Source organism: Notothenia rossii, assembly GCF_949606895.1.
Source record: "Notothenia rossii genome assembly, chromosome: 6".
NCBI lineage: Eukaryota > Metazoa > Chordata > Actinopteri > Perciformes > Nototheniidae > Notothenia > Notothenia rossii.
In genome coordinates this window covers 20,604,881-20,627,652 of record NC_136909.1, presented here as the reverse complement: position 1 = coordinate 20,627,652, position 22,772 = coordinate 20,604,881, and the positions used below count along the sequence as shown (strand labels likewise).

Below are 22,772 nucleotides of genomic sequence, written 5' to 3'. Positions count from 1 at the left end.
TTAGCTTTAAGCCATATGTGCACAGAAAACGGATACAGCTGGAATGATTTTGCACAAACAAGATTAATAAGAAAGCTCATTAAAAATGCAAATTGATTGAGTAAAAAGTGGCACCTTCTTTATTCATTTTACAATTGAACAATGTGAAGTCTAGAGCATGGACAGCAAACAAGCGTAGAGCACAGGAAAATGCAGGGACAAAATAGATACGTTCTATATCATTTGTCAATTCTTTAATAAAATGCAAAACAAATTCTAGCTACAAGTTTCCTTTTTGAGGAGCTAGTCCAATTATTCCGATTTGTTTCATCACACAACTACCATTTATTTTCTTACAAATTAGTCAAGACTGTCCTGTGTCTTGTGACAAGAGTCACATCTCTAAAAAACAGAACAAATGGTTCAGTTTGGGAAAAAACAGGATCTTACATTCTGCAGGTTTCACAGAGTAGTAATGTGATACAACTGTGTGTGAAGGGACTGATATAGACAGGAGAAAGCACACCCAATCCACACACGCAAGCATGCGTGCACACACACAGAACAGATTTATACCAGAGACACAAACATACATATACATGTCAGAGAGATCAAAAACATCCACAAATAAAAAGTTATGTTCATTTTTTGTCTGTCAGGAGACTGAAGAATATTTTTGATAGATGTGTGTTAGAAAAAAAAATCAAACTGTATCTGTTAAACTAATGGACTATACTATTAAAATGCAGAACATCTACATTTTCTTTTATGCACAGGAATGTTGGACATTTATTTCATTAAAAAATATAAAAATAAAATTCAAAAAAGACACCCACAATCCAGAATAATAGTCTGAAGGGGTTGGACAGGGGCAGAAAGGTTGAGGGGGGGGGGGAGGGGGCAATCTGAGTCTGCTTCAATCTGAGTCTCCTGGGTCTACAGCAAATGACCAGAGTACTGCTTCACACTGAAATAAAAAGAGTGGAAAAATAAATAAAATACACAAGAAGTAAATTGCAATTCACAGGTTGATGACAGTGTAAATATATAGCTATATAGGATGAAGTCTCGGGAGGAAACGGATGGGGAGGCGGAGCAGGGGGGAGACAGACTGCAGGTGAGAAAGACAGGCAGGGAGGAAGACGGGCGGGGAGATGTGAAATACGTGGCTGACGGTGAGCGAGAAAGAGGAGGAGGAAAAAGAGGGGTGTGGTTAGTCCTTGTGTCCAAGCAGCACACTGAAGAGGGAGGGGAGGAAGGAAGAGGGAGGCAGGGTTAGTTACCATGGCAACACTACACTACTCATGAGAAAGCGGCGGCAGGTCTACAGCTGTATTAGCATTCGGGCTAAGCTTGGATAGCATCAACAAGGAAGTGGTGTGTATTATACGTGCCTACTGGTTGCCAAGGGAGACAGAAGAGGAGGAGCCCGTGCTATTTGGCAGACTGTGATTTGTTGTTGGTTGATCTAACTAAAAACAACAAAATCACTAGTCTTCCACACAGCAGCAGCCAGGGGAAGAATCAATCCACTCCCTGCTTCACATTGAAACGGCTTTGATGGCAAACAAACATACTGTTGTTTATTTTTTATCGTATCCATTCAATTCAAATGGACAAATGCAACAGAAACATGTCCATCACATTTACCCTTTTTAAAAAATAAATGAAATATGTACAATTGAGTTTGCCAACTCATTCACAGCCATTTCATGCAAGAGGCAGGTTTGAACTAGTTGCAGGTTGCATGGGAAAGAAAGGAAGGGGGTTAGTGGAGAAGAGACAGCAGGCAACATAAATGCATAACCCAACGAAATGTGAGTTAACTAGTATTGCAATGCAATTTTTGAAAAAAAACATTTATGCATTCTCAATATTAATCACAAATATATTTTTTATAGATTGTTATTTTTAAAGAAGTTGAGAGGGTAAAGAGAGAAATCATCCTTAACATATCAATAATTAATTTCAGCAGAAAGAGGAAGGCTGCACCTCCTAAGATGGGTTGTATCCCCGAACTTCTTAGGATGCAACCCAACAGATGTGAGCTCAGGACTGATTTAGACCCCACAGGACAATGTTAGAGGTTTTGAAAGGATTGCACTTGTTGAACTAAGACTGGGGTGCTAATCAGGAATTTCTACCTCTAATAAGACGGATGTCAATGTAATCCATACGACTGTGTCAGAACTTGCCTGTTCTGAAGAAGGTACTGAGCGTTCTGGATCTGATCCTGGGTGCCAGTAATGGTGATTATTCTGTCCTCAGAGCCTTCCAGAGGCTCATCGATCTTGATGGAGGCTCCTGACTCATGGCGGATCTGTTTGATCCGCTGGCCTCCCTTACCAATGATAGAGCCAGCCAGCTGTTGGGGCGGGGGGGGAGAAAAGAGTGTGTGAGGCACTGGGAAATCATATGTGGTTCTACCGTGTAAATGTGAAACAATGAATAATAAAACATCTCAAATTATTTTTGTTAATTACACTGAAGGATTAGTAAATATGAGGCAGATAACAGGACTAATGGGGCCATGTGATGCACAAATAATTGGCTATGAAATAAATGACTACACGTAAATGATATGAGGATAATGAGAGAACACACATAACATGATCACATGTGACAGTGTAGGGTTTTTACTCAGTGTGCCAATTTGATGCGTTTATTTACTCACATCTTTTGGGATCGTCACTTGTGTGGTAATGACGGGGCCACCCATTTCATTATAGGAGCCACGTCCACCTGATGGCAAGAGGGAGGAGGGGTGAGGACCAAAGCACACACACAGGAAAAAGAGGGGTGTAGAAACAGAGGGAAAGTAAAAAGTGCACTAAAAATCAATGCTCGGCTGCCAGCATTATCACACATGGCTCAGCGATTGATAGGAAAGACTCACCTGACTGGTAGCTATCCCATGATGAACTGTTGTCTGAGCAGAAGATAAAGCATTAAGAACATTAACTCAGTATAAACATTAAGACATTACGTTTTTCTTCTTTCTGGGAAATGTGCAAACAAATAACCCATTTCAATAGTAAGATGTTGCTCACAATACATTTTCAAAGATCTTTCAAGAAAACTGGTAAATAATTAGCTCTGGCATGCAATGTAAACAGCAATACTTTAGGTCAAATGTCATTTAACTGAAGTTAAAATGAAAATACCAATATTTTTACAGTCCGATAGCCATGATGACCTAGTGTGAGCTGCAATGTCCTTCTAGCTATGTGGTCACTGTAAGGCTTTTGTTATTTTCTCTATGAAAACAACATTCAGACAAAATAGACACTAAAATACAAATTGAAAATAAAATAATTTGCAGCATACTAAGATGCATTAAAAACCTTGAACCCACATTGATATAACGACAGAATAAACACGAGGCTTAGTACTCACCATATCCTCCTCCACTCTGTGAAAAACAAAAGCAAACACGAACATGTTACATTCGGTATAGTCAACTCTTTCACCTTTTTACAGATCCCAGATGAATGGAGGATTGTAAGCACAAATGTGGATGATGCAGCATCCTCGTCCATGGAGTAGACTCAACTAAAAGCCACCCAGTTTTTATCCATAACTCCTCCTCCTCCTCCTTCCCTCCCTCCCAGTCTCTCCATCAGCCCCCAGTTTCACCTGCTATTCAGCTGCTGCTGTCACCAAGGCAACAGGCAATTCAAAAAGCTGTTGCCGAGCAACGGCAGGCAGTATCCTGCCAGCTCTCAGAGGCAGAAAGAGAGAGAGCGGGAGAGAGACCTTCCAGTCTGTCAACAAAGCGTTATTATTGCCTAGCAACCAACCATGGCCACCCCCACCCCCAACATCCTCCCTCTCTTTGCAGGAAAAACAGGCTGGCCGTGAAAAGTACACAGTAAGAGGGCAATTATGGCTGATTTTTTACAGGGTGTCTCCGGCTGTAGTGATTATGGTCATTTGGTGGGATGTTGAACACCAACTGCAAAAACTAGCTTGCATAAATGGCCGGGGTCAGATTGAGTGTGTGCTCTTGCATATAGGGAATAGCTATGGGTGTATTGTCAATAAACCACTATTATGATTACAACACAAAGGACAATCACAGCATATTGTCTGGTTGTAGGAACAACCAGTGTCCAAGCTTGAGGACGCTGGCGCCTAAATGAGATGCTAGAACCAGAGCTGCATGCATTTAGCAAAGGGTCACTAACCATGTTATCACTGTAGCGATCCGGTCTGCCTCTTCTGTCACTGTTGATGAAAGAGTGTCATATAGAGAGGGAGTGGGGGTAGAGAGACAGAGAAAGACAGAGAGAGATGGGGGGGGGTTGGTTGGAAAGAAACAGAAAAATGATTATAAAAAAAGCTTGACAACCTTCCAAAGGAAATGTCTGGTCTAGGTCAAACTGCACACACACGCTGAGCAAGATTACAGTGTAAACACATTTCCTCTCAGCAATCTTCCCACACAGTAACAGGAACAGCTCTGACAGTGTTATGGTGAGAGAAGTGACAGGTGGTGGTGGTGATGATGATGACAGCCAAGGACTGCTGCTTTTTCCCCACTATTGCGGAGCTCAAATTAGGGAATTAGCTGAGGAAATGTGTTCGGATTTATTTTGTAGTCTTGCTGTAGCTAAGAAGGTACATGCGTGGATGTTACTTTCATGTCTAACTATGGGCTCAACATAACTTCATGTTGCGTGATGCTTTTTCTTAACAGTATTTGGCTGCGTTCGCACCGAATTAGGCGTTGCCGAGTGTCAGATAAATGAGTCACTACTATGTGAAACATAACGTCGCTTGGTAAATGTTAAAATAAAATAGGAGGAATAGTGTTTTCTGCTGATTTGGTTTCAGCCCAACCAATTTTTTTATTACACATTGGTGTACTTAGCTATGATGACTCAAAATACATGACGGAAATAAACCCATTATAATCTAGTGTCTTACAAGCATGAACAGTCTTTTTTTGTTTTATATCAATGTTATCCTATTCCTCTCAATGTGGATAGTAGACATTAAACCAAGGTCAGGTAAGGATGGTATTATTCTTGTTTCGGGGATTTGAGAGCTTCCCATTGTACATGTAGAAAATGACTTCTCTATAATTAAGTTTCATTGTGAAAGCATGCCTTTTTGCAGGGGACTCTTGCTTCACATCTATATGTCAGCTTCACATTAGCATATGACCTTCACACACCACCACAAGTACTTTTTCTCAACCTGGGAAAAACTGGGAAGGGATAGCCGAGTGGATGAGTTATTAACACAGAAAAGAGGAGGTCATATAACATCACTGCAGTTGCCTGCAAAGCACTCTGAAAAAGGTGGAGTGAACAGGTGGATGGGGATCAGGGTATGGGTCTGATGCAGGCTAAAACACTACAGGCAAACAGACAGGAGAACCATAGATGTTTGTAGGGCCATAATTAGTACCGAGAGTAAGTGATGACAGGCAGGATTAAACAGAGTGTTATTTCCTCATGAGCTATGATAGGAAGGGGATAACCAGGCATATTCAACAAAATGCAACAATAAAGTAAAAAGGAAGAAAACATATGGGTCATGTAGGAATACCTCAACACTTACAACTTGAATTGTAATCATTATTGTAAGGTATTTGTGAATGGAAAAATGCTGTACCCATGTTAGCGTTAGTAAATTACTCTTTGCTCACAAGACAAAAGGATGAAATACTACTCTATAGGAAGCAACAGCAATTTATGAGAAATATTTGCTTCAGTAAATGACCATTACAGAGGACCTACCGCTATTTTGCAACAAACAAATGACAGATTATCGAAATGTCAAAGTATCCCTTTTCAGATAAATAAGGAGGTTGAAGCGAAGGTTTGTGGACAGAGACTTACTTTGACCTTTCATCAGAGCCACGGTACGAGTCATAGTAACGTTCTTCTCTGTGGACAAGATGGAGATGGGAAAAACACACCCAGACACACAGTGATGAGCACATACAATTAATGGAATGATAACCATGATACAAATGTTTCTAGAGGGGTAGTTTGACTCTTGATAACATGCAGAATACTGGAATCAGTTTATCCTCTGAATTAGAAGCTGTGGACAGTGCCCCTGAATGAAAAATAAGAACCTGAAGAAGGATTTAGCTTTTATATTCAGATGCAGGAGGCACCAAGCTCTCTATAAGAAGAACGGATTATTTTAAACATCAAAGGACTATCAACTTTAAACTGATGAGGGGATCATGCAGTTACTTGGAACTTAAGTGTTTAGTAAAAAAAACCGGTTGTACAAGATTGTATATCTATTATTATCTGACATAAAATATGACCATGTGTAATGAGAGATTTATCTTTAAGTTTGACAAACTCATTTGATTAAGTGGAATCGCTTTGGGCGGACTGTTGGTGCATAGATCAAAGACAAAGCGAAGTAGGAAAACAACAGAGAGCAGCAAAAGACTTCTGATGTCTTACCCTCCTCTGTGTGGGTGTCCCATGGGCATGTTGCGTCCACGGCCACTTCCCCTGCCAACCCTACTGGGGTGGGGGGGTGGTGGTGGTCCTCGGCGAGGGCTCATCTCCTCGTATTCTCGGCGGGCGGGAGGCATGGGTCCACGTCCACCTCTGCTAGAGGGCATTCGGTCAAATCCACGGTCTCCACCGCTGGATCTGCCCCCCCGCATGGGGAACCCCCCCATGAGCCTACGACCGCCGCCCCTCTCTTCAAACACCACGGTGAAACCGCCATATTCATATGTTTCGTCGTAGAAGTTGGGGTCGTAGGGCTGTGCACGGCCCTTTATGGGAGCCTAAAGGACAAAGGGAGATCCACTAGTTGGAATTTACAATAATAACGGTGTGATGAGAAGCATCTCTTAACGCCTATACTATTATTCCTAACCAGAAACTACAATTAAATTGAATGTTCTGTTGCCTCTGCAACTAAAATATTAATTACAAATGTATCAGTCGAGCATGACATGTTGATTAACGGTTTGCTTATAAATTCAAGGGTCCAACACTAGGCTACATTTTACTTATCCAACCACAAAGAATGATTCAATATGTCGCAATTCTTCAATGCATACAAATCACAAAAAGGTCTCTGCCACGTTAAAAGATACATACCTCAGCAATGAGCTCCAGCATGGTCTTGATACACTCCACCACTCTCTCTGTTTTACCGCCGACCAGCACCACCCGGTCTGTCGACTGAGGACAACACTCCTGAAACAGCTTGATGCTGGTCTTTGTGTTCTGCAGAGGCACAGATACAGCCACACATTGGGGTCACAGAAAAAGAGAAAGCCTCAACACTATACGGCTTTATTTTATGGTTATTTTAACATCATTCAAATATGTAAAGTAATAAACGATTAAGAGAAGAAAAAATCCATTCTATAAAAATCTATTCATTATTTTCTTGATACAATTGAAAAACTGGCATCAATAATGCTGTACATAACCCACACATTTTAGCCTGTAATGGGCTTTGCAATTTATTTATTTGTGAAACATTGCTCCTTTTTATCAACATACCTCTCTGAGCTCCTTGATCTTGGCTCCCTTCACTCCGATGATGGAGCCAGCCAGGCTCTGGTGGATCAACAGGCGTAGCTCGCAGTCGAAATCCATCCCATTGTACTGCTGGTACTGAGCAGAACGTTTAGCATGTTAATTGTTGGGTACAATTAATCACATACTCAAAGTTCCTTAGTTATAAAAAGGAGGCATATAATGGCAAGGTAATTTATAGAAGATTAAAATAAGAAGGTATTACCATTCTTTATATAATGTGAGAAAAAACCCTGGTGAAAGAAAATCTTGGAATTGTTTAAAAAAAAAAAGATTCATTTTAAGCCTTCATGTATTTTTTCTTCTCTCCAACAATAATTGCATATACAGCACATGGCAACAGTGTTATTGCCAGCATTTAAATTAGCGCAGTCCATCCCAACTAAACCACTTATCTGCACGTGAAAATAGAGGTTAAAAATGTCCAAATGACAAAACTGCTACAGTCAAATGTAAAAAAACTATTACTTTTGAACTAGAAAAGCATCTCTGTAACACAAAGCACATTTAAAAGGCATACCTTTCTGATCATTGTAAATATCCAAATTTGTTTTCACTTCCAAATAAAAAGTTTTATTAGGTTGAATAGGACACGAGCAGAGAGAAAACAAGTTCAACCAGTCCTCACCTCTTCCAGCGTAGGGATAATCTTAAGCAGGATTTCTCCAACTGTATCGATGTCGGCACTGATGCTCAGGATGCTTCAGAATTCACAGAAAGGACGGGATTGGGGGTGCCAGCAAGACATCCCGGGGGGGAGGGAACAACATTTCAGATTAGAGAATTCGTGTCAACCCTTTTTTGCAATAATAATTAATGACACCCCATTTAACCAACTCATTACTGAGACTAACACCGCTAAATGAACTGTTGAGATCCAGTGTATTCTAAACTTTTCAAGGTCACTGTAGCTGAATTAAAGCTTGTATCCAAAATAATGTTTGTCCAGAGAAAGGAAGAAAAAAGGCTAAATAAAAAGGGACCCAAAGAAAAGTGACTGCATTTGGTGACCAAGACGTGGGAGGGGGAAGTCTGAGGGGGATCTGGCAGGAAAAAGCACCAAAGGTGCTAGAAAGAACTCTAAAGTCCTAAAGCACAGTTTGGTGGATGCACACCACAAATAGTTTGACTAGAAAAACCTACAATAAGGTGCCAAACACAACTTGGAGAGATTGTGACGACAGGGACCAAAAGAACCCTGTCTATCACTTTTATCAAGGTGGACTCTTACATTTGGCCAGCAAATATTAATTAGAATTGTGTTGTCTGCACCCACCTAGTGACATAATAAAATAAACAATGAATTTACTAATCAAGGAGAACTTAAGTGCAGTTTGCACATGGAAGTAGAATGCTAGACAGCTTAGTGAGAGTAACACAGCAGATTATACCATGGAAAATGAAGTCTGCCACCACTGAGGTTTTTTTTTTTTTTATGGGGATGGGAGAAGCGATAAACATAACACCAAGAATGCAGGGATGAGTGGGACGGGGGGATTATCTGATGTTCAATAGCTCCAGCAGTCAATAACAACGTTCAGATGAAGCAGAAGAAAGGAAAGACACACACAACATGAATCCTAGCTTGTTTGATGCGTTTTAGAATGGATGGACAACGTGAGTCTATCAGTATGAGGGCATCTCAAGGAAAGAATGGGATGGTGCGAGAAGCAGGTAAAACTAACAACTAAAAAACAAGAACACCAGTATATCCATTCTGAGGGGGGAAGGAGGTGAAAACGCGAAAGGTAGGATAGATAATCATCAATGAAAATTTAAACAGAAAAAAACAAAACAGACATATTGCACAGATTAAGGCAAAGATTTAAAAAGACAGTGGCAGATTGTGGAAAAACCCCGACAACACCAGCCTAAGTTTCAATGTTGAGACGTGATTTTAAAAATGACATTCAAAAAGGATGTTGACATGGCTTTTACAGGCAGATTTGGACATGAACGCATTAAGGCATTTTGACTTAGGCTAAAATACTTAAAAGAACAGGTAGATTAAAATACAGTGATTTGACAGAGGCAGGATGACTATTTATAATTCATCTCTTGTTGTTTGTTTGACCTGTAGTCAGGCAGTGAGAGGGAGGAGCTTAGGGACATACCGCTCAGGCCCACTGCTGTCTGGGACTGACACACTGGCATTGTACTGGGCGTGGAATGGGCAGGGGCCAGGGCCATTCGAGCACAGATGTCAATCAAGTAAGGCGCCCATTTAGGGACAGGGCACGATTATGGACAGGGCCAACCAGGGTGTCAGGTGGGCGGGCGCAGGAGGGGCCATCCAGAACATGGGCAACAGAGGAGGAAGTGGGCAAAAGTCAACATAATAAACAAGGGAGAGGGAAGAGGGAAGAGGAATACATTTTTAATATACAGGCTCTACACTGTTCAAATGTGACTTTTATTTGATTCTCTCAGAGATTGGTTTGTCAAAGAGAGAAAAGGAGAAAAGGTGACATTGGAAAATGGGTAATGGCATATTAAGAACATGATAAGTTCAATGTTGGGGAATAGACCAGAGATAGTGAGAGAGAGGGGTAGAACAAATTGTGGAGGGCTAGAAAAAGAGGCAATGACATTTCAATGAATTAAGAATTGATCAGTTTGCCTTAACACTTCTTAAAAAGGTATTAGCTGGAGCTGTTGGTGACATCATGAACACCGCACTGTGCTAATACATTTAAATTAACAAGAGCATCATTGTTGCTACAACAGCATTGTTAGAATTAATGATCATATGGAGAAACAAACGGACATGACTTTGGTGCCAAGGGCCAGTTTAGCTGAGGTAATCACGAGGATCATATGGGAATAAAAAGATAAAAACAACCCCAAAAGGTTGTCAGAATTCTTCATGAGCTGAGGACTAATCTTAACAGAGGCACCAGCCAACCACACCCTTTGTTAACACAGAATAAAATATTGCAAAAAACAAAACTAGATTGTAAACAGCTATCAAGGGTAAGTGGTTTGAATTAAAACAATGTTTTAGAAGGCTGAACAACATTGAAGAGAAAAAAAAAGCAAAGAAAATGAATATTCTAAATAATGTTCAAGGTGTATGAAATGCATAAAATATACTCACGTCTGTACGAAGGGCTTTGATGTTTTTGCCACCCTTCCCAATTACAGCTCCTGCATTCTGAAATCACAAAGAATACTTACAAAAACTGGAGACATAATATGAAAGAAAACAATATAAACTATAGTAAAGCCAGTTGAAATAAATTATTCAAAAGGGCAAAGATGTGTACCGGGAAACAAAAAGAAAATAATACAAAATGGAGTATAAGAAATCGGCAGTCTTTTTAGATTGGCGCAACATAGAAAGGGACCTCAAACATGTTAAATCAAAGGAGAGTTAATTTACTTTGCTCTGCAGGAGGATGCGAAGCTCTACCATCTCGTCAGAGTTCCTGGAGCGCTTGAATGATTTCTGATCCTCTGCATCCTCAGCAGGGCGCTTACCTGGCATAGGGAGATGGGGAGATAGAGAGAGACACACACACACACACACACACACACACACACACACACACACACACACACACACACACACACACACACACACACACACACACACACACACACACACACACACACACACACACACACACACACACACACACACACACACACACACACACACACACACACACACACACACACACACACACACACACACACACACACACACACACACACACACACACACACACACACACACACACACACACACACACACAAATAATCAAAAAGGCCACAAAATCTTAAGACTTGGTCTGGAAAATCGAAAGACAACGTTTAAAAAAAAAAAAGAAAACACATGAAGTTGTTTTCACACAGATAATTAAATATAAGCCTAGAGTGAAACATTTAAAATCATACATAACTTGCAATATTAAAACTGAGTTGTAAGTAATCAGCTGCTAGGACACTGTCATTCATATAATTTCATTACATGGTTAACTGACATTTCAGAAGTAGATACATTTGTAAAACCTCTCAAAAAACATTAGTAACAGAGTAAATATGTAAAGTGTTATACCGTTGGTCTCAGTGTTGCCGAATGAAGAATCCTCTTGCTGTTCAATTTCTGTCTCCATGGTCTTCTGACAGCAAAGGAGATGGCGTGGGCACCTCTGTCCGGAGAACAGGCAGCAGCAGGGAGAGAGAAGCAGAAAACTGGCCCCAGTAGGCTGTGGTAGTCTGTAAGCATTGTGAAAGGGAAGAACATAATTAAGACAATTCTGGCTATGTGCAGGAGATCCGGTTATTCGAGAACTCGAGATAAGTTAGCGAGGAAAACGAGGGAGAAAAACTGGCATAAAACTCGCAACTCACCGATATTTATTACAGGGACAAGGCGGGCGTGTTGAAAGGCGGAACTAAATAAGCAAGGACCAAACAGCTGCTGCGACCTGTCGGAGAGGGAGAGGCTAGTTGAAATACTACATGTAATATGAAAAGGCTTATTGAAAGTAATGTCTGCAACGGAACAATTATAATCATATATGCATTAAATCTTCCCTATGTTTGAATCACTTGGATTGATGTTTGACTAACAAAGCAATCGTGTAGGACTATTATTAATTGAAGTGACACACTTATTATTATTATTATTATTATTATTATAACAGTATCGCGTCGTGATATTCATAGTATTTGGGTGCAGAGAAACTAATATTGCGCATTGTTTTCGAGTTAATGGTGTCTGCTACGCGTGCTACAGTCAAGAGACGAGTTGATCAGCCAGTGATGAGAGAATAGTACAAATCTTAGATATCCAAATAACCTCACTATGTATATAACTGCATTTGTATCGGGAAATAACATGGTGGGCGAATCATCAGTAGCCATCAATGCAACGTGACAGTTAGAAACTGGGACCGGACCTTAGGTAAATAACTGTACTACTTTTGATGATTTAAAAAACTGAAAGTGAGCTAACGTTACCTTAGCTCATCTGAAGCTAACCTTTCGACCGTTGGCTAAATCCTGTCGTTGCTAGCTATTTTAGCTACGCGCTTCGTCGTGTTGATTTCATCGAGCAATTCCCCTAAATGTCAAACGTTCACTTATTCAAGACTCGTAACTATATACTTAAATTGCATAGTGTCGTTTATATCTCTTATCTATCGAGGTTTAGTCACTAAAAAATGAGAACTTGATTAATACAAAGACCAGCCCGTGCCCACTCAAGCTAGCTGCTAGCTCATTTCGCCATGTTGCCATCATTTCGGTTGTGCACAACGGGAGCTAACATTAGCCGGGCCAGCTAAGTAGGCAGCGTTGCATCAGACACAAAACAAGGACCAAAGACACCACTAAATGTGTGTTTCTTTATATAGTTCCTGTGCACTTCAACAACATTGGGCTCAGACAAATGAAAACATCGTCAAAACACAAACCTGCAGAGCAACACCTCAGTCGTCCCCTTTCCTTCTCTACCGAACCTGGATCTACAGGTTTTTTGGTAAAATGTGCCGATTGGCGGAGAAAAACGCCACTCAAGCAGCCGAGAGTCACAATTGGCTAGAATAAACGTCGGTCAAAAGATAAGAGGCGTTTCCAAGCCGTATTTCCGTGTGCTGTTACATCCGTGAATTTCAGTCTGGTTGCTCAAGTAACTCCTATTTATAAGGTATGATCTGATCAACAATGATACTTTTAGGTTATGTCTAAGTAATTTTAGAGGAACACATGTTATTTGTAATCAACTACTGTTTAATATCTGAGCTTCTATGGTCATGTTGTATGGGCACAAAGCTAATGTGCGCAAACACTAGTAAATAAATAGTCAACTTTGGCGCCTTGGCAGCTTTCCACAACACTTCGTGGAAGATGCTACATCCATGTCTCATGCAACGTCTACAACTATTACTTTAACATTATCTTATTTGGTATTATGTTGTTGTATTTCTTATTATTCTGTTGCATGCTATCCCTAATTCTCACTCTATATTTTGTTCTCCCCCTTCACAGTACCTGGACGTGACATTAATTACAATATATGATATTTGAACCATTACTTGCTTATTGAAACATGGGTTATTGATAACGTGTGCTCTGTGGGAGAATCATTACTGATAAATGCAATTGAATAGAAATAACGTAACTGTCTTTATATAATTAGAAGCAACAGAGAGGAAATTATCTCAAATTGGTCTTGTCATATACACACAAAAGTAAAGAAGATGGCCCCTGAGGTCCAGGCAGTGGTACATTCTACCCAAGCCTGGCTGCGCTCCTCCTGGCACGTTCAGGTGCCCTTTGCCTGGCTGGAGGCCTGCGTGGAGTGGCTGCAGGAGGAGGCTGGAGGAGCAGGTCGTCTGTCACAGCAGCAAATCAATCAGCAGGTATGCAGGATGTCTCGATGTGTTAATGTGCAGCTGAATGCAAAATAATGAGTCCACAGTCTGCTCTGTTGATATTGAGATAGTTCAGTTACATTACATCACATTACAGTTCTGAAGACGCCATTCAAGTATGGGACTTGACAGGATCACATAATAACAGGTGCTTGTAAATGAAGTGGGGTGGGATATGGTCTCTGGCATTTGGTCATGATGAATCTCCTCCTGGTCTTTCTCATGCACTGACTCCTGGTTGATAAGCTATAACCCCTTCCCAGTCAACGTAACTTGTTTTGGTGTAGTGTCTAATGGCAGCTGATATTTCTGCTGTATTCAGTCAGTGTTTTCAGGAGATTTAGCAATTATTTGACAGAAGTAAAAACGTCTGCAACTATTATAGATTTTTTTATTTATCGTTTCAGTAATTTTTCCTGCAGAAATGGCAAAAAATACTGATTTAACCTTAGAGCAGATGGTCGAAAGTGCAAGAAGATCATGCTCTAAGCTTTAAAAAGTAATACAAAACAATAAAAATAATATAGACTGTTATAAAATAGGTCTTAAGAGTAGAACATGTACTTGCTGTGAATGACAGATTTGCTCACAATTTAAACCCTCCCGTTCCTCACTACATGATATGAAATCTTAGGCGCTGGACCAGTGGCTGCTGACAGACCTGAGGGACCTGGGCCACCCGGTCCTCCCGGAGAGTCTCTCCCAGGCCCAGAAGACCGAACTCAGCGGCACCTTCTGTGTCCAGGTACGGACTTGTTGATCATATATTTAATTTTCCGTATTTCATATCATGCCACAGCACAAATATAAGTCCACACTGAGAAAAGAAAATTACCGAAATGTTTCCATCTACTTGTTTCATGGAGCCAAAACGTTATGATTCACTTATTTAGTTTGTTTGCTGTTGGTTTTGCTTTTTATCTTAAAAAAGGTGGTTGAAGCAATGTGTTGCTTTATGATAAAATAAGTCTTAATATTTCCCTTTTGCTTTATCGTGATCTAGATTATAAGCCAATAGCTGTTGAGATTTATTTGTATTGACAATAACTGTGATATTTAAAATAATGTAATATTGATATCATAATAATCACATAAATGATAATATAGTGTATATATATATATATCCAGTGTCCTTTTTGAAATATGTTCTGTTTGTAATCTTTTGTACAGTCGTGGTGGTTACAGACTCTCTCTACACTCCTGTTTTCAGTGTTAGTCTTTTGCGAAATAATAGACAAATCTCACAATCAACCAAATTAAATATTAACTGAATGAAATAATTATTTTACTATTTTCTTTTTCAATTTTTTTGTTGATATAGCAAACATATTGTAAAGATGAATTCTTCTGGCCAAAATAATCATGAAGTGATTATTTAATATTGCCCGAAATCCAATAGAACTGAGTAACAAAAAGACAAAAGCACACAGCAAGAAAAATGCTATTGTGCAATTATAGGGGGAAAAAAGATTGGAGTACAGTCGATATTATAAGAAAGCACTACAGGATTCCACTTTTCCTTTCTATAGAAAATTAAAAGTGGAAACCCTGAGTCTGAGTAATTACATGTAAGTTGGTTCCCAAGACAAAATTAGAGGAGCCACAGGATACATGTAGCACTCACAAAGAAGAATAGCAATTAAAAAATCTCCAGAACAGTACTGTATATGATTTATACTGTTATGGGAATGTGTCAAGCAGTTCAGTATATTTTTAAGAAATGTATATGCAGCGAAAGGTTAATGTTACCATTGGTACCACTCTGTGTTAGGTTGACTCATTACTGGACATCGGTCAGCCTGCGTACGGTCAGCTGCAGAAGTGGAAGGGCTCAGATGTTGCCAACGACGACGTGTCTGCTGTCACACAGGCCACCCAGAGGCCCTGGGAAGCCAGGCCAACACGCATGCTACTGTTGCAGGTCAGAGGCATGTCTGAAATAAAGAAGTTATTAAAAAAAATTTTTCCCTTTGAATTGGAAATGTATTTCTTTGTAAGTGAATGCCCCCAAACAGTTGGATTACCTGTCATAAATAGAATATGTGATATTGAGATGCTCCACAGATTAGTCGGTCAGGGAATATATGGCCAAGTATTTTGATCATGTATTTATTTTTTAAGCAAAATGGGCTGAACAATGTTTTTTTTAGCATCTCAAGATGAAGATGTTGTAGTCTGAAAGCAAAACTATTGTACAGCCCTTTTTTTTTACCATTGTGCTTAAGCTGGTTGGGACTAAAGTATAACAAATACAAAGTAACACTATTTACCAGTGTGTGCAATTATGCTCAATCAACTGTCCAACCATATTCTATAGCCAGGATTTTTCTTTTAAGTGCTAGTTCGGGCAGAATAATGTGGACTTCTGCTTCTCTTCCTAACTGAATCAGAGTGGACAGGTCCAATCAGTGGTAGAATATGAAAGAGTAAATTGCTGGAATATAAGGACTGTAATTTTCACCTTAAGTAATACACTTGTCACTGCTCTTTGGTTTCTCAAGAATAGTCTTCGCGTTGCTAAGAAACGTTGCAATGCCTTTCTTCTTTTCTTTTTTCTTTCTCCGATATCCAAAGTCTCTCAATTCTAGGACTCATGGGGGCAAAGACCCATAGCATTTTAAATGCACTAGAATCACTGTCAAAAGCAAGCGTAATGAAGCAGATGTGTCCAGATAAGCTTTGACCAGCTTTGAATTTTGGAAAGCTCAGGCCAACCAGCATTTATAATATAAAGGAAAACCTCTATTTAGAAATTCCCTCAGTCTAGGTTCGAACCAGCAGTAAAGTTTTGGACGGTTTAGCAGCTAAACACCCTACTGTAATTGTGATTTACATGTACAGTATTACAGTAACTGCCTTCACATGTAAAATGCTTTTTGTCATATGTTCTTGAGTATGTCTTGAGTTCTTGAGTAAATCTGTCATACTTTCCCTGTACGGTTGCTCCTGCTCAAATTCTCTTTCTCTATTGTACAGGTGACTGATGGAGTGCAGAGCTTGGAGGCAATGGAGTATCAGTCCATCCCTGCACTCAGCACAGCTCTCAGGTAAGAATCAATCCGAGCTAATTTACCTGCATTCTGGTGTCCTTCTTTTAAAACAATAAATGTATTCAAACCTATGGAAGCTAAAGGAAACGGAACAACCTTTGTTACATATTTAGTTGTTATTTGAAATGTTCATTTCCTGAAATCGAAAATCACTGCTACGTCACTGCCAGTTTCTCAAGGAAAAAAGAAAACACAATTAGTTTATTAAAACCTTTTTGTAACATATTTAAAAAAAATAGTTTATATCGGATTGCTTTTTCTTCTGACCCTCAGACCTGGTGTGAAGCTGCAGCTGCAGGGGAAGATGGTTTGCAGACTTGGGATGCTTCTGTTGGGGCCGTCCAACATAAAGGTCCTGGGTGGGGAAGTAGAGGACCTGGTGGAGAGGAATACACAGGTAAACTGTTGCTGTCAGTCTGTCAAAGCAGATATAAGCCAGTTCATGGCTTCAGGGAGGGTGTGGCTCAGTGGGTTAGTGCTCTGATCCTCGAATCAGATGATAGCAAGTTCGAGTCCCACTGCAGTCAGCATTTCGTTGTGTCCCTGGGCAAGACACTTCACCCCAAATTGCTCCTGTGGGGATTGTCCACAGTACTGAATGTATGTAAGTCGCTTTGGATAAAGGCGTCTAACAAGTGACATGTAATGTAATCTAATCTAATGTAATGTTCACGTCTTAATTTGTTTTACTTACTTTGAGACTATTTGGACCTAACCGCCTGTTTAGTGATTATGTCCAAAGTTCCTGTTTTGTACAGCTACTGAAGCAGAGTTAAAGTCAAATTCCCAGAAATTCTTGTACAGCAGTGTATATTATTTAATAATATATATTTTGTTATCGACAGGGCAAGGTGCTGTGTCGGACGCTGGGAGTTCCTGAGGAGCAGCAGCAGGAGCCAGCACCACAACAAGGTATATTCAATTAACTTGAACAATTCAGATTGTATATAATATAATACTTTTTTAAGAATGGTAATGGATGTCTGGTTTCTCAGCCTAGGATAATTTAGATTGTTTAAGTTAGGTTGTATAAGATAATTTTCTATAGTCAGTGCATTACCTAAAGTAGATTAGCTATGGTCTCTTTAAAGCCACTGGACCCCATTGATAAAAACAGTCATTCTGACCTCATAGTACATACGAGTTGCTGCCTAGATTGGTGAGTTTGTATTTCTTTTTGTGATTTTTGGTTAGTTTGGATATACCTAAAGTGCTGACCAATATCCACGCTTGTCAATACAATAACTGTGTTAAGACCACCCGCTTCAAACACTGCAAGCTATCACATCAAAATATCCATTCTGTATTTTAAAGGTCCCATGTCATGCTTTTCCGGTTATTACCCGTCCCCTTGTGTGTTATGAAGGTTTTTATGCATGTAAACGGTCTGCAGAGTCAAAACCCTCAAAGTACACCCTGTAGCGAGTACAACTCTAACACAGAAAATACCTGTCTATGCTGCCCCAGAACGCCTCGTTGGAGATTTCTCTTTTTCCATTGTTTTCTTCCTGGGTACAGTGACGTGCCCATACCCAAATGGACCCATTGGTTCCTCACTAGAGATAATCCGATCACGTGATCGGGGATCGGAGCCGATCACATGATTTTCAAAAGATCAGAATCGGGAGAAAGAAATCGGGGATCGGGAATATATATATTGTTTTATAAAATATTTGTATTGTTTTATTTAATGTTACAAAACAAAAATGACCATGTTCACGTCTTAAAGTCATCCAGAGGCCTTAGTTTTGTTTTAAAATTACACAACATCATGTATGTGTTGCTTCTTTTGGGCTTGTTTTCATAGACCTGGTTGCTTATTTCTCTCGAATCTGGCAACAGAGTGTCTAATGGTAGCAGTAAGCTAACGAGAGGCTACGTTCAGCTGGTGACTCGAGAGTCGGGACAGAGAAAATGTAAGGAGTTTGGAAGTATTATGAAATTGAAAGCGAAGGCAGTGTAACAACCAGATGCAATGTTTGCAAGGCGGAGGTTCCGCGTGGTGGAAAGAACAGAGCTACGTTCAACACGACCAATCTAATACGCCACCTGCAACAAACACCAACAACAACACGACGAGTACACAGCAGCCACTCAGGTAACGGCACTGAAACAACCGAAACTTTCAGAGACTTTTAAAAGGAAAGAGAAACTGCCCCAGAACAGTGAAAAGGCCCAAAAAATAACAGCCAAGATAGCTGAATTCATCTCGTTGGATGACCAGCCGTTATCTGTTACCTTTTTGTTCTCTTAATGCATTGCATAAAGATCGGATCGGGAAAAATCGGTATCGGCAGATTGTCAAAAACAAATGATCAGAATCGGATCGGGAGCAAAAAAAGGTGATCGGGACATCCCTATTCCTCACACATACACTCAATCTTTTCTCAGCTGCATCTCCGCCGATTTCTCCTCCCTGAGAAGGTGGGACGCGGCGAGGCTGTGAGTCGGTGTGTGAGCAGTGCACACACACACAAACTCCCAGCCAGGCTGCGGGTGTGTGTGTGTTCGGGCTGTGTCTCGCTGTCTCGCAGACGGCCACTGGGTTCACACGGAGGGGGGGGGGCAGGAGTTCCGACAAGCCGTTTAGGACAGAGAGTGAATACACATATTATACAGAGATGCTGTATGAGAAACCAATGTGAGTTTGGAAAATTGCACAATATAAATCTATTCTAGTAGACCTCAACAATGGAATTATGATCAGTAGAAATGGCCATGACATGGGACCTTTAACCTAATCATGATGTTTTGTCTCTTTTTGTTTCCTCTTTAGGTAACCAGGAAGTGGAGGACCTGGACTTCGATGACGCAGAGTTGTTGGCCACTCTGGAGGCCCAGGAGGAGGGGGGGAGGGCTCAGGGCGGTCCTGTTGGAGACAGTGGCTACGGGACGCTCAGTGAGACCTACACTCAGTCCTCCAGGAGCTCCTCAGTCAGGAGCCACGCCTCGACAGCCTCGTCCAGGTGGGAGGTTAACAATATAATATCTTGACATTCTATGCCTGAAACTCCTCTGTGTTTTTCATATACTTTGACATTTAGAATTTAAGCATAATGTTTGTCTTAAAAAAAAAGAAGATCTGCATTTATCCTACAGCTACTTTGGGAAGCATTTCACACGTTGATTCAGCCTTCTTTGACGATCCATTCTGCATAGACAGAAATAATTTACAATACATTTAAATATAATGTCATCCTTTTGATTTGAGTGAAAGACAGTCATTTCCACCACAATTATAAAATAATATGAAAAACGAGCTGTCCAATTATTGTAGTTTAGTAGCTGTAATCAAAGCTAAAACACAACAGTTAAGAGTGATTTCTGATCTAGGATCTTGGTACCCTTGTTTTAGAGCATGAGAGTATTCCATTTGTTCCCAAAAGACTCCTACCTCTTAAAATAGTCTGACCATATTTGTTTTTATGTATATGATCATTTATTATGACCTCTGCCTCAATGGCCCATCAACATTGTGAAAAACCCTTGGAATGCTTCACAAACTCAGTCTGACATTTTTTGGCTGGTCTTTTACAGAAGTGGTTTGAACCAGAGCAACAGAGGTGGTTCAGTCCAAGGTCGTCGCCAGGGTAACGAACACGAGGACTTTGACCTTTCAAATCAACCAGAGATCCCAGCTCACAACATGCCAGATGAAGACTTTCCCGACGAAGACTTTGACGATCTTCCTCTGGATGAGTTGGACGATATGATTTTTCAAGAGAGTACAAACATTACTGCGCAGTCTGCCATCAGTCACAGGAGCACGCCACAGAACAACAACAACATACAAACAGGAAATCCTAACAGAGCAACAAACGCCCAAACTGCTCCGTACGATCAGCACACTTTGAATGACTCTGATTCACAAATTGGATCAAACAACTCCAGGTCCAACACACAGAAAAAAGACTATCAAGGCTTTGCTAAAAGAGCAGCAGCTTTCGAATCAGATTGTGTTGCTGACAATGAAAGTGATTTCATGGATGAAGAAATGGATTGCTTTCTTGCAGAGTTAGATACTGGGAGGTTAAATCAGCTACCTGTCCATCAAGGACCTAGCAAACAAAAAGAGAGCTCTACCAACAAAACAGAAACTGCAGGCTCCAGCTGTAGGATTACCAGCGCTTCATCAAGAAGTGTAAAAGAGTCTGCATTTGAGAGCTCACATAACACACCTCAAGTGCAAAATAACAGCTCAACCACTGCAGTAATTGATAGACTATCTGCTCGAACAGAACCTCAGAGTAATTCCTCAGCTCCTGCTCTCTTGCTGACCTCTCCACCTTTTACATATTTGTCTCTTCTTGAAGAGATGATGTCCAAACCACAACATGCCCCCACAGAGATCCGAGTCAAGGCTTTCATTGTGACTCTCTTGGGAAAACTGAGCAGCACCAACGCTTTTTGGCGCGTCTGTGCCACAATATCCGACGGAACAGGGTACATGGACGTGGAGCTGTCCAACGAGGTTTTGACGGGCCTGCTGGGCTTCTCGGTGGCGGAGAAGGGGGCTCTGAAGCGTGACCCAGCCCGGAGAGGGGAGCTGGACCACGGAATGAGGAGGTGTCAGGAGGAGCTGGTGGACATGTGCAGTGTTATGACCATCGTGCTCGGGCCAGACGGAGGAAAAGCTGTCGTGACCAGGGCCGACCCCGTCAACGAGAAGGTGGTCCATCAGCTGGAGCAGAGGGTGAGGGACGGGAGGAAATAGACATGAGGGGAAGTGGGGGCGATAATGAAAAAATTACAGGCAGGGGAGAAGTTTATTGCCCTTAAGCAAAGATGAAAAATTGCAAATATATGCATCGCCTTGAAAATTCTCCCTCAGGTAAGGAAGCTAAGGTGGGTTTTTTTTTAGGATTGGTATTCAACCTGCCCTTCTGCTGCGGATTTGGAGAGCAGGATGTGTGAACTGGATGTCTGACGATCAGCAAGCAGCGTGTTGCAATGCATCCATCGTGTTGCAATGCATCCATCTGCTATATGTAAATGTAACATCCTGTCATTTGTCAGTAGATGGTTTCATTTATCTATTTAAAGATCTGGCACGGCATCACTCCCAAAGATAACCGATACATAATATCTACACTAAATGTTAATGATCGGTTGTAAACATATTAGTTGAAACTCCCTAATTGTATTTAAACTATAACTATGTGAGGAGGAGAGCGGAGCAAGTGAGATGAGAGAAGGGAGCGGGGGGAGAAAATAAGTCATGTTCTGATTGCTGTAATGAATTTCTAGCCTTTGCATCCATTCAGTACATTCATTACTTCTGACTGAAAAATGATTGAATATCCAAGGGCAGCACGGGTCTTCAATAAAGCCCACCGGAGGAGAAAGAGAGGAAAGGGAGATAATAAGGAGAGACCATGAGCTTCAATGATGTGTTTATTGTAGAGCATTATGTATATATATCGCACAAATGTGATATCCTGCCTGTTTTAACTGTATATTGATATAAATTGTTCTGAAGGTTTTATAATTTTATTTTACACTGACTAATAAAACATGCTTGAAAGAAAAGCTTGTTGGTAATTTGATATTTTCATTTCTCCTTGTCAAATGAGCATTATATTCAAGATGAAAAACGTGAAAAATTAATCACTGGGTGAGTAGCAGTGTTTCATTTGATTTATAATAGTCTTAAGTGTACCATTGGGATGTGCAACATTTAAGCACACATATACATAATTAAAAGCAGTATTATCTGGTCTTGCAGCTCTTTAGAGGTGTCAGACATGTCTCTTTAAGATGAAACATCTCAACAATTTGTACTCCTCATTCATTTGTGTCTTGTCTGCCATCATACAATATAA

General features: G+C 40.5%; 2 protein-coding genes across 9 annotated transcripts; one reads left to right on the top strand and one right to left on the bottom strand.

The window, feature by feature from the left end:
• Positions 1 to 96: 96 nt before the first annotated feature.
• On the bottom strand, positions 97 to 13,074 carry hnrnpk (heterogeneous nuclear ribonucleoprotein K). Of its 6 annotated transcripts, none has more exons than XM_079686418.1 (17): positions 12,941 to 13,005; positions 11,874 to 11,950; positions 11,578 to 11,738; positions 10,900 to 10,997; positions 10,615 to 10,671; positions 9,632 to 9,675; positions 8,146 to 8,218; positions 7,482 to 7,595; positions 7,071 to 7,199; positions 6,417 to 6,751; positions 5,829 to 5,876; positions 4,167 to 4,206; positions 3,376 to 3,391; positions 2,876 to 2,908; positions 2,654 to 2,721; positions 2,175 to 2,344; positions 97 to 946 (listed from the first exon to the last, which is right to left on the bottom strand). In XM_079686418.1, the coding sequence occupies exons 3-17, from the start codon at positions 11,633 to 11,635 to the stop codon at positions 916 to 918; spliced, it is 1,314 nt and encodes a 437-aa protein (XP_079542544.1). In that variant the 5' UTR covers positions 11,636 to 11,738; positions 11,874 to 11,950; positions 12,941 to 13,005; the 3' UTR covers positions 97 to 915. The 6 variants fall into 6 exon arrangements, with proteins under 6 accessions (XP_079542544.1, XP_079542547.1, XP_079542546.1 ...); XM_079686421.1 differs by having other exon boundaries at positions 7,482 to 7,589; XM_079686420.1 differs by lacking the exon at positions 12,941 to 13,005 and adding an exon at positions 12,486 to 12,855.
• Positions 11,957 to 22,479, top strand: rmi1 (RMI1, RecQ mediated genome instability 1, homolog). 3 transcript variants are annotated; one of them, XM_079686416.1, is made up of 9 exons: positions 11,957 to 12,429; positions 13,515 to 13,888; positions 14,535 to 14,645; positions 15,672 to 15,821; positions 16,877 to 16,947; positions 17,224 to 17,347; positions 17,796 to 17,862; positions 19,727 to 19,916; positions 20,488 to 22,479. In XM_079686416.1, the coding sequence occupies exons 2-9, from the start codon at positions 13,727 to 13,729 to the stop codon at positions 21,662 to 21,664; spliced, it is 2,052 nt and encodes a 683-aa protein (XP_079542542.1). In that variant the 5' UTR covers positions 11,957 to 12,429; positions 13,515 to 13,726; the 3' UTR covers positions 21,665 to 22,479. The 3 variants fall into 3 exon arrangements, with proteins under 3 accessions (XP_079542542.1, XP_079542543.1, XP_079542541.1); XM_079686417.1 differs by having other exon boundaries at positions 11,967 to 11,986; XM_079686415.1 differs by lacking the exon at positions 11,957 to 12,429 and adding an exon at positions 13,042 to 13,173.
• The last annotated feature ends 293 nt before the right edge of the window (positions 22,480 to 22,772 follow it).